This window comes from Argopecten irradians, chromosome 9, assembly GCF_041381155.1.
Source record: "Argopecten irradians isolate NY chromosome 9, Ai_NY, whole genome shotgun sequence".
In the NCBI taxonomy this organism is placed as follows: domain Eukaryota; kingdom Metazoa; phylum Mollusca; class Bivalvia; order Pectinida; family Pectinidae; genus Argopecten; species Argopecten irradians.
The window spans coordinates 28,179,943-28,192,703 of NC_091142.1; the positions used below are offsets into that span (position 1 = coordinate 28,179,943).

Consider the following 12,761-nt stretch of genomic DNA (forward strand, 5'->3'; position numbering starts at 1 on the left):
CTTTCGTATTGTTCTTCATTGAGGTTTCACTTTTGTTCTTTTGCCACGGAAAATTTTGATTTGAAATCTATTGGATTGAGTGTTTAAACCAGAAAAATATCCTCACTGCTTTATTACACAAAACTTGTATTGAAAGTAAAGCATTACACTTCTCATAACTTCAATACACATGTTGGCAGCGAACAAAGTCAGACTATCTAGGATGGGACTGGCGAAGTATCGAGAGTAAATCAAAGGGCCACATCATTAATAGGGGTACACGATAAAACGTCGCGGTACATACAAAAACAATTGTGTCCACATCAGATAGTGTTCGGTATCGGGGCTGAGTGGCATTTCTGAAAGCAGGCCATACATCTTGTCATCAATATTCATTATGGGACGTCACAGCCGATAAGGAAATGCCCAGTATTTGCATCGATCTGGGCCTCGAGGAATTAATTGGCATACATATGGCTAAGTGTTGACAAATGTTCACACCTTTTCTACAGCTGATAACGGACGGGACAGGATGAAGGATTTCCTAGTGGAGAATAATGGCCAGGCAGGATAAATGATGATGTTGCTGCATCTTTTGATCACATTGATTCTCTTAGTCACATATATTCTACTAGAGAACACTCTCTCTTACATGTATAGTCACATCTCCTACTAGAGAACACTCTATCTTTCACCAGTATGGTCACATCTCTTAGTAGAGAACATTCTCTCTTGCATGAGAACACTCTCTCTTACATGTGTAGTCACATCTACTAGATAACACTCTATCTTTCACCAGTATGGTCACATCTCTTACTAGAGAACATTCTCTCTTGCATGTTTAGTCACATCTCCTACTAGAGAACACTCTTCTCTACATGTATTCACTCTACTAGTACTCTATCTTCACATGTCATCCTTACTAGAGAACATTCTCTCTTGCATGTTAGTCACATCTCCTACTTGAGAACACTCTCTATTTCACTAGTATATTCACATCGCTTACTAGAGAACATTCTCTCTTACATGTGTAGTCACATCTCCTACTAGAGAACACTCTCTCATGAACATGTATAGTCACAGCTCCTACTTGAGAACATTCTCTCTTACATGTGTAGTCACAGCTCCTACTAGAGAACACTCTCTCATGAACATGTATAGTGTCATCTTCTACTTGGGAACACTCTTTACACATGTATAGTCACAGCTCCTACTAGAGAACACTCTCTCATGAACATGTATAGTCACAGCTCCTACTAGAGAACACTCTCTCATGAACATGTATAGTGTCATCTTCTACTTGGGAACACTCTTTACACATGTATAGTCACAGCTCCTACTAGAGAACACTCTCTCATGAACATGTATAGTCATCAGCTCCTACTAGAGAACACTCTCTCATGAACATGTATAGTGTCATCTTCTACTTGGGGACACTCTCTTATATAGTCACATCTTCGGGAACTTTTCTCTTTCACTTGAATGGACATCTCTTATAAGTAAACAAAAAGTACAAATACGATTTACCTGCTATTCCCATTGTTTGATATTGCTGAAGGCATCTAAACTTGAAATTCTGTCTTTCTGTTCTTCCTTAATTTCTCTCCTTTTATTAATGTCTCATTTCTTCCTTAAAATCACCTTGCTATGTCCTTGAGTTGAGCAATCTACTGTAGCATGTGAAAGTTTTAGTTAATGCTGGACATTAAGGACAACTGGTCTACCTGTTCTCAGTACAAAGTGACTTCTTAGAATGTGCTGTTCTATGTCTTTGCTTCACTTAGATAGTTTAAAAAGTTTCAAGAAGTTACCCTTTCGCAATATTTGTTATGATGTGTTGTATAATAACGAAATATTTTGATTAAGTCAATGTGCTATAAAAAGTTCTGGATTACATTTACAAAATTCTTTCATGCAGAAAAATAAATAAGACAGAAAAGCTGTGTATCTGTAATGAGAGTCAGATTTCCCACTCCCATTTCAGTGTATCAATACACAATTACTAGACAGTACTAAATTCCATCAGATTTTATTGAATGACCAGATAAAGGTTTTATATAGGTGTGAATGGGAAGCCATACAGCTTAAATAAGACTTAAACAACCCTGTCCAGATTTGATTGACAGCTTGGGATGTAGCTACCGACACTAAAGTACCCGATGCCCAATGATAGGTGCTAGATTGTCCTGTCGGGGTGGCAAGATCAAACGGCCAGATTGGACGGACAGCTGTTCATTTGTGGTCGGTTGTTTGTAATCACAACTCTTTCAGACTTGTATCACTATGTAGGGGACAACAACGCTCAGTCTTATCATGTGTCCGATTTATGGATCTCCTCCGTCGTAAAACATAAACATTGAATTGTAGATTAGAGAGGCTACATTTGTTGGGAGTTTAATACGCTTGTGTGTTAAGGGTAAGGTAGCCTTCTCTGATGTAGCTTCAGCTTTACCATTGACTTTAAATAGATTTTCTGAATAGCTGTGACTTGAGGTGTGAAGTATTCCATCACTGCCGTGGACACCGTGCTGCGAGGAAGAGTCAAGTCATATTTGTGAAATCTTACTTGCTATAAAACGAAATTTAGTATTTTTCTCAAGTTTTAAAAGTAATAAAACTGTATAGAGCCAAAGTCTATCGTAACATTAAAGAAATTTCATGGTGCACAAGAAATTGTGAAAAAAATGAATGACTTGTTGAAGGTGATTATTTAAATTTGACTTTCGGAAGATTTTTCCTTATCACTGATGAGTGAAAACTGTGTTTGCCACTTTGCAGTAAGTTTAGAGGGCCACCCAAATATTTAATTAATGGTTTAGCCTCACATGCCTGTAGGTAGGTTCATCAGCTCCTAACCCCGTTATACCTTACTGTCAAACACTCAAGTGATCTCCGCTTTAATGGTCTTGCTGTAATTACAACAATGAGCCATCAGTGATTGCTGTTGGCTGGTAGATAATGAAGAGAGATTGTCGTGGACTAGACTATCTAATACTTATGTTATACTGTATACATGTACCTATAGCCAGAAGTTTTTAGGGATATTTTTTTTGTGTTTGTAAGATATTGTGGTCAAGAAAATTTAATCTGAAAAAATAATGAGTGATTGGTAATATACTTCTGAACCTTTCATAAAATTCTCATTTATGAAATTCAATTTTTTTCACATTTCTATTAAAAAAAAGGCGAATCAAAAAGTCAGGATTTAGTATGAAAAGGCTAAATTAATTTTGAAATCATAAATATAATCAGCTGAATGGTATTAGTAAAAAAAAACCTCCAAGACATTAAGATTTGATTTATTGGTATGTACAAATAAAAATGCTTGACGCGCAGAGAAAAAAAATTCTGTTTACTGTCATTAAGAGTATTTAAGACAGAATTGTGTTTTCAAAGATGAAAGAGGAACAAACATTTCAACAAATTGATAATTTATTTCTACAGATATACAAGAAAAAAATATGAAAAATTGGTGTGACCTTATCATAATTAATCAGCATAATAAAGAAAAGTAACAGTTTGCGTGTCAAGAGACAACAAAACTGCTAACATTACACTGTAGACAAAGATTTATCATTATCCCAGGTGTCGAGAGGAAATCTACAAATGATATTTATGTTTGATTTATTGTCATAATTAGTCTGAAGTAGGCCATATCTCACTATGGGACACCTATAGTTAAAACAAAAAAACTCACTGATTTACATGGAGATATTCAAATAAAGTAATAAAAAAAAAAGAACTAAAAGCTCAAAGGAGCTATATGTGTAATGGAGACATAGTTGTGTCTGATAAATTTTTGGAGGCCAAATTATGTTTTAATGTTTAAATGTAATTTGTATTAATATTGTAGATGTGCTTATTTAGGACCAATCAAATTTAGCCAATTTTAATAACAAGTTAATTCAATGATTAATTAGTCAAATTAGTGTAATACTGTTTTCAATTGCATTGGGGGGAATGCAGTAAAATATGTTTATAAGTTACAATCATGCATTGTTAAATCAAAGCTGATAAGATGTGAGACCACAATAAAAATTTGAATAATCCCAGTATTAGTCTAAGAGTTAAAGATGCTCCACCACTGAAAAATATTATTTTTCCCAATGAAAAACAGGAGTAGACAAATTAGTATTTTTCTTAAGTTACAAAAGTTGCTTGCTTTACACCATTACCACCATTGAAAACTTTGAACTTCAATTTCTACTTCAAGATAAAAATATAAAAAAATAACTAATCACGTCACCAAAAAATTCTGTGGCACTTTGTCCTGTATTGAATGAAAAACTGGTTGTGCATGCACCAATAGCAAAATAATTTTATATTAATTTTGTGTTAGTTAGACATATATATCCACGATTACACGCATTGTACAAGTGATGAGTTTATGCTCTGTCGGCAGTGGAGCATCTTTAACTGTACTTGATTACAGTAAACTTTTTTGATGTAATCTTAAAACGCAAAAGCAATCTGGAACATGTTAGTGAAATCACGACTTTATTCCATCTCTATTATGGCTAAACAAAAGATAGATAGAAAATATGTAAATTACCACCATAATAATATTTTAGTGCAGGTATTCTGTTGCAAAGAGTGTCAGTACAAAAATTCCGCTAATTCCGATAATTTAAAACAAACAAAAAGGGGCTTCAAATCAACGAACTCAGATTAAAGATGCTTCACTGCCGACAGAGCATAAATGATATTCATCATTTGAACAATAGTTAGTGTTTAATCGTGTGTATATATATGTCTGATTAACACAAAAAATGATATAATACAATTTGTTTTGCCTTTGGTACATGCGCAATCAGTTTTTCATTCCATTTAGGGTGTAGTGCCAAGGAATTTTTTTGGGATGCAATTAATTATTTTATATATCTTTAACTTGAAGTAAAATTAGAAGCTCAATCTTTTCAATGGTGGTAAAGATGGTAAATTTGTAATTTTTGTAACTGAAGAAAAATACTAAATCGTCTGCTCTTGTTTTTGATAGTAAAAAAATACCATTTGTCAGCAATGGATGATCTTTAACAATGTTTAACTGTACGTATATTTCTAGTAAAACCTTTTATTTTGACAGGAATTCGATATAGATCCAGAAGCTGATGGGGAACAGGTGGATGAACTCTTAGCAGCTTGTGTGAAGCAAGCCGTGCAATCGCAGCCGTGAATCAAATTCAAAGTCACAAAGAAGCTTGGGGCATGGAATTCCTTATCATTCATATGTTTTAAAATTCAAAGTCTTAATACAAGTTTCATATGACAATATCTTAAGGTTGAACCACTGTGTTACCATAACCTTGGAAAACATTGTAATCCAATGAAGGTTTGGATTGTTATATAATGCATCTTATTCTGTACCTAAAACTTTGTTTTTCAAGACAATACATGAATAAAAGTGATGGTATAGGTAGATGGATGTGATTTGTGCAAAGCAGAAATTTGGTATAAAAAAGGGAACTGGTTCATCCAAACTTGTTTACATGAATTCTACTTGACTTAAGAGGATGTGTATTAAGATGTGGACATCATTGAGTTGTATAGCAATCAGACAGATAACTACTGCAGTAAAATCATCCTGAATTCGTTTGAGTGTAAATATTGGTTCACATATTGTGAATGTGTCTATCGCATCAAATGTGCATTTTAAACATTATCTTCAAAGAAAAAAAATCTTGATGTGACTTCTGTAATATCAGACTAGTGGACAAGTTTGATTGTTGATGATATGTCATAATTTATTACTTTGATCTTTAAGTAACAGTGAATCATCATTTTCTAATACACTTCATGCTTCACTACAACTTGGCATGCCAGAGCTCTCAGCATCAGGACCTCTTTACAAAGAAAACACATCCTCTTTACCATGTGAAAGCTCGACTTAAACAAGGACTCATCCCTAGAGCTGAAAGTCTAGATATAAGGCCCTTTACCAGAATAAACGCTACAGCCGTCACATTTTATTTAGTGCTGCAAGAAATATGATATGGATGGAGAAGTTTACCGAAATACAACTTGTGGAAGCAATGAATCTGCTTTTCAATGAAGAAAGAAAAGGATTAAAGAATAACAACTAAAAATTACATCAAGTTGTAACTTCATCGTGGAGTACTTTTACAACTAAAGCAACTGCAGCTTTTCTTTAACGCCTTGATTTATATGAAATGCAGTTTTAATCGTGAACCGTTGTGAGTTTGATGGATCTTCCATGGATCTCCCTGAATGGGAAACAATGTTGCTTGCCAAATCGTTTTAGTTTTAGGATCTTATCAAAAGGTTCAGATTTTGATAGCTTGCCACTGAACAGATGAATGAAGCACATCTTTGTGTGGAAGAAGCCATATTGTAGAATTAGATAATATTAACATTGACATGCAGTTTCTTTACAGGTGCCGACTAAAGATTTCATTATGTAATATAAATTACAAAAAATGACTTAAAACATTTTGTTTCAAGAAATCAGGGCCTTATCACTAACTTACCGCTTGGGTAATGAGTTATTAAGTCTATAGGATGATTTTTAACAAAAAGATTGTTATTTTTTCTGGTAATTCAGATGAATAAGTTTGAATGTAACTATGAAGTTTGGCAGAGATAAAAAAAAAATGAATCTCCAAATAGTATGGTTGAGTTCTACAAAGTCAATGTAATGAGGTTCAACTAGGTACCGGAATTTTGCGGAATTTTGCAATAGCTTAAGATTTGAACCAGAATTTTGAGGAATTTTGTCATAGCTAAAGATTTGTACCAGCATTTCGAGTACTTCTGTCATTGCTAAAGATTGACTGTGTTGTATGAGAATTTAGTCCTCAACTTCTATAACATAATTAACTTTTCATTATAGAGCATTAGTGTAAATACGACAAAGCCATGTTTGCAAGGGGAAAGTCAGCGGGTGGGGAAATAAATTCATCCAAATAACCCAGATTCATAACGTCATCATATCAAAACACCACTGTACATATGTAAATACTGACTGTACATATCGTGTCTATTGATGTATATATACTACAAAAACATATGTTTCATTATTATTGTGTATCAAACATATTAACATTTTATCGGATTTCTGGAAAATTGTATTGTTCTTCTCTCGTGTAAAACTTTGTTTTAATTTTCATCTGTGCATTGTCATTACAGTTCATTGTGGTTGTACTTTTTACTAGAGGTGGGAACTTTTGTTTTATTTTTGGGGCAAAGTTTATTTAAAAAGAAAACCCAACTGCGAAACTTTATCACAAATTTTATAATGAGCATAATACTGTTATACTGTAGGCATGCTGTAGAAATTTCACACCTTAATTTATTGATTGTACCGTAAATTGAAAGGGTGTTGAAACATAGAAGAATATCTGAAACAATGTATTCAATAGTTTATTTTCTCTGTTTTTGTAAAAAGACTATTTCCATTTTGCTGTTGGTGATAGGAAATTGAATCAGGACAAGAAGTCGCTGTTTTTATTAGTTTGAAAGACGAAAATTAAATTGAGATATAATGCATATTTAGGTACTAAATATCTTACACCTCAGAGTTTATTAAGCTTTGATATCATCGATAATGATAACCATTTTAAGGGTTGAATGCTGTTTTGTATACATGACTGAATCATTTTATTTTTAATTATCTCTCACATTACTGATTTACATGTTGTATGTGTGAGTAGAATTTTTAGCTTTTATTTTCGTCCCTTATGGTTTGTGAGGCAGCGTTGTATGCTGTGTTAATTCACCACACTTAACCATGTAGAAATCTAGGTCTATGTTGATCGTGTGTGTTTTAGTGTTAGCAATGTGTAACATTTTAATTGTTTCATTCAGTTTTATATACATCTCTCTTATTGTTTTGGAAAAAAAACCTTGACAATTTAGTGGATTCAACACATGAAAAAGTGAAAACGAAAAATATTTTTTCGTTTATTAGCTGAACGTGTTGGTACATATTCTTTGTTTCCAAATGTATTGGTGCATTGTGTCTCATACGCAATATGAATAAACAATTTTCTTCTACAATTGAAATAAATCAGCTTGTATGGAGAAGACAATGTATTTGAGGAGACAATGGTTGGTATGCGAAAAGAAAAATACAGACCAGAATTAATCAAAATCACAGTAGATATCCTGTTAAACTCCATATTATGACACATTTAAATAAATCCATTGATAAGCTGAAAGCTTAATTATATATTGTTCACACGAAGCTTTAGAAATCAATATGCACAGGCTTTAATCCGCTTGTTTAATAAGATGCTGTAAGATAACTTCTGAAATTTGTATATAAGTACATGTGTACAGATACCAAAGTACATGTAATTGGTGTAGAGGTATCCAACTTCTCACTTTATCTACTTTGCTTTAAGATAAGAATTCCATATGGCAGTATGACAGCGTTTTTTTAAGCTTTTTATCAAACTATTTTGTTGTACTGTTATTAAGAATTTGTGGCAACGATGTTGAAATTGTTTTCATTTCTCTTTCAGATTTGATAATTTCAATATTTTAAAAAAAGATTAATACTGCAGTTTGGTTAATAATGTTTATAATGAGTGAATTTGTAAATTTTCGCTACCAGTTAATTTAATGACTTACCAAATCGTTAAGTGTCCACAAAATCTCGCTGGTCCTCCAGTTCTTGAATTGCAGGCATCGCAGGGCTGTTGCCAGGTGCGAGATATAGGTTGATGCTTTCATTCGGGGAATTCAGGATTTCTTCAATCACTATGACCTTCAATTTCTTGTTAAAAGAACATCATGCTATCAATTCCAGCCTAAATTGGTGACAATGCTTCTTGAAGGTCGTTGCTCGAGACTATAGATTTACATAAAGGAATAACACTACATTATAATATGTACGTCCACTATAATTTGTAGATTTTTTTCTTGTTAAAGTTGATGTCATTAACTCATCAACCCCTCAAGACATCTTTAAACTCTTCTAATTCAAAAGCTAAAAGAGTTCATTATAAATTTACAGGGGTCACCCATAAAATTCATAATGAAATGATCCAGCCTTTGAATAAGAGAATGTCAAATGTGCATTCAGGGGTAAAGAGATAGTCTTAGGATATTACGTAAAAGATATCATAAGTTTGTCACAATTTAATTTGGTTAAAACATGTTTTTGAACCACTCATCATTGTTGGTAGCGTTTTCGTTAACAATCGCTGTAAATCAAATTCTTCTTGGTGGCATTTGAAATATTTCCATGCTGGCTAGTTTTCACGGCATAAAAACGCGAAAATTAAACGATCTTGAAAAGAAGTTGATTTGGTGTGTATTAATCATTTTTTCCATCACCACTCATTCCTTCACCGAATGGTAAAATAGAGAATGGCCATTGTCTGAAAATATAAGATGTATTTTGGCGGGGGTTAAGAAAGAAAAAGTGGCGAGCCACCTTTTCCTTTCCGTTCCAAGCCAAAAATATAGCTTATAAATTCAGAGATCGACTATGTATACTTTTTATCCTGTAACATTTAGGAGAACAACATATTTATGTTAAAAGATGTCAACAATTATTTCAATTTTCAAGTCTTTCAAAAAAAAAAAACATCGGAAATGGGTGGCTCGAATCGTTGCGCGTGCTGAGATTCTAAAATACAACCTTTTTCTGTAATAGCCGAACACCGCAAAAATATATGTGGTGTGTGTATTTGGACGACGCTAATTCTAATTGCACGATAAAACGTTTTACATGGCATAGAATTTACATATGAAGCAGACAACTAAGCATAAGAATGATGAATTATGCTAATAAAAGAACGCAAGAAATGAGCATAAGAAATATGAATTATGCTAATAAAAGAACAACAAATAAGTACAAGAATAATAACTTATGCTAATAAAAGAACACAGCAAATAAGAATGATAAATTATGCTTATAAAAGAACACAACAAATAAGAATGATAAATTATGCTAATAAAAGAACACAAGTGTCTTCAAAGTGCATTATTTACCTGACGTTGTTCATGATTATGCTGTTTCTACATTTATTTTATAAATTTGTGAACATGTTCAATTTAATTGCATATCGATTATATTTGGCTTATGTTTTTAGTTTTGATATTTTGAAATACTTTCATTTACAGTAGGTAATAATTAGTTTGATGTTTTAATTGCTTACAAGATTTCGTTCCAGACCACTTGTGCCAATTTAGAAGCAGCGATGAATAGTATATATTAGTACATTTTATGATAAGATGTATTTATCGCCTCGTTTAGGCTTAAAAACGAGACGAGAGACGAAATCCAATTAGAAGATGGAGTTTGAAGGTTTGGTAAGGATAAGCTTAACTATTTTTTTCTTAATCTTACACGCATTTTACACAAGATTTTCTTTTACCATATACTAAAGAAAATATTGTAGAAAATAATTGAGAGAACTTAAAGCAACCCTCTAAAATTAACAAAACATTTGGTTTACGCGTTAAGGAACTAACGGCTAAGAAAATTATATTTCAAGAAAGTATATCCTATATGTACAGATCATTTTAAAAAGTTCTTTTTAAATTCCTTAAAATATTTTAAATTATTCATTGGACTTTTATATACGTATATATAGAGTATTTTTACGTAAAAGAAGAGAAATAATTTAAACCTAAAGAACTAGTTCTTGTTTACATTATGCTCTTCGTGAAAGAAATCCATTTCGTCAGGGACACACAAAAGCTATGACTCCATACATCTACATTAATTGTTCACTTTGGAAACAAAATAATTTCATATCGCTTGCAACAAAAAGGGAAAGCTTTTCTGACGTCGGCGTCTAAGGATTGGTAACTAGCTCTCTAGGACAAGAGCGACTGCGCATGCCAGCGAAATATCAGCTATATTAACACTATACAAAATTGTTATTATCACTCTGTAAATAACAATTTTGTTCTCATCAGATTAAGAGAGAAACATTAAAACTAAGAAACAAATGTTTCTTTCCATGTCTGACAATGTACAAAGGCTAGAATAGTAAAATCTGGGTCTATACGATATTCTGTCCAAACTCTTTATTCAATGTTTGAGATGTAACGATACGTTTACTTTCATTTAAACATATTAATAATTTGATTATGATATAATTAACACTTACTCATATTTTAACAAGTATCATTTCTCATCTTAATTTCGAGCTGTTTGATCCTATCTGTAAATACACAGATTATATTTTACTACATTCTAGAAGGACTATTTTCTAAGTGTTACAGCTTATGACAGAAGTTGTTTCCCGATTTCTCGGGTCCCGACTTATCGTCGGGATTGTTTTTGACTTAATTTTTTTCTTTTGACGGATATGGGGAGCCTTTCTCATAGCTTTATATTTTAACGGAGATTATTTTCTTTTGTTTGTAAACAAGTCTAACTGGTCTTTGCTATATTGTGAAGTAAAACAAAAAAGGCCGTTTCTATACAATTGGTCGGCTATGAATATGACTAATAATTAATATCGTTTAGATCAATTACCGTAGCATTCTGATTTACCAGAGTTAATTCCCTTTACGGAGTGAAACGAGGGGAAATAACTATGATAGATCATAATATCGTAGCAAATGTCATAGAAAACCATTGTGTATACCATTTCTATCATAAAACGATTCACTTTGAAGATTTTGTTTTCGTGTTTGTAACTTGTATGTCCATTAAACTCGAAGTCAGGATATGCTCTTGTTGTTTTTTCACTCGTTTGACACTCTGTATCGACCTAGCATCAGTTTCAAACGATGAATCTAGAAGTCGAACAGCATGTTTTTCACTTTCGGTACTTACGTTATGCTGACGTTTCGGAAAGCCTCTGTTCTTTTCCAACCAACATGCACATCCTTCAATGACCAGAGCTAGATAGAAATAAGAACAGAAACCGTGACAAAAACGTTATCAAGTAGGTCGCCAAGCAATACATGACAGGCGATGGACTGTGTGAAACTTCTAGCAAACTTTTTATGAATTAAACTTTCGGCGAGCGGTTTTATAATTACATATTGATGAAATGTTAACGTGAAAACAAATACAACCATAATACATGGACAAAAGCTAATCTTACCTAAACGGAATTGAACACTTACTTTTATTTGATTTGTTATTGACAGGGTAAGGGATCCACTATAACATTTTGATTGCTTTCAATTTATAGAAGAACCAAAAAGAGTTCAAAAATCATAATGAAACTTTAAACTTTTATTATTTTATCATTTAAGCGAATGAATAAATATATTTCTGAAAAGTTAACGTATGTGACCAGATATCTCTGAAGAGTAAGCTATATCAGCTTAATTATCTACAGTCGCTATATATATATGTTAAGAGTGCCAAATCCTGGTCGAGTCCCTATATCTTTGATTAATACCTGATCAACAATACCGAAAGAGGGTCCTCGTATCCAAACACATACCACATGCCCTCCGCCTCTGGGGTGCGAGTTCGAAACTAACTGAAGTAATAGTGATGTAGCCGCCGACAGGTAGTCGCCGGGTTTTTTCCTCCGGCCTCCACCTAAACTTGTCAATAAAATATCACAATCTGTTATACATAACGCAAAACAAAAACAAATAAACAAGTATCTTCCGAATATTTCCACTGGTTGCTAAAATAAAAATCGTTAACAAAACTCTGCAAATTCGACAAATTTTGAATTGAATAGTGCTTACACCACTTACTTTCACATGTTGAGGTTAAATTGAAAAAGCATGTTCTGTAAAGCCCAGAAAGGTCTATTGAAAATCCATGTAAATGAAAAGGCTTGATTACGGTTAATGACCTATGATCAAAGTCGACGTGTTCACTCCATATGTTT

General features: G+C 32.9%; 1 protein-coding gene across 2 annotated transcripts in view; it reads left to right on the forward strand.

Moving 5' to 3' along the window:
* Positions 1-11,628, forward strand: part of LOC138331954 (ATPase MORC2-like) — a 67,097-nt gene extending 55,469 nt beyond the window's left edge. For both annotated transcript variants that reach the window (XM_069279850.1, XM_069279849.1), the window contains exon 29: positions 5,063-11,628. In XM_069279850.1, coding sequence (XP_069135951.1) covers positions 5,063-5,152 — 90 coding nt within the window. In that variant the 3' untranslated portion in view covers positions 5,153-11,628. The remainder of the gene's footprint in view (positions 1-5,062) is intronic.
* Positions 11,629-12,761: the final 1,133 nt, after the last annotated feature.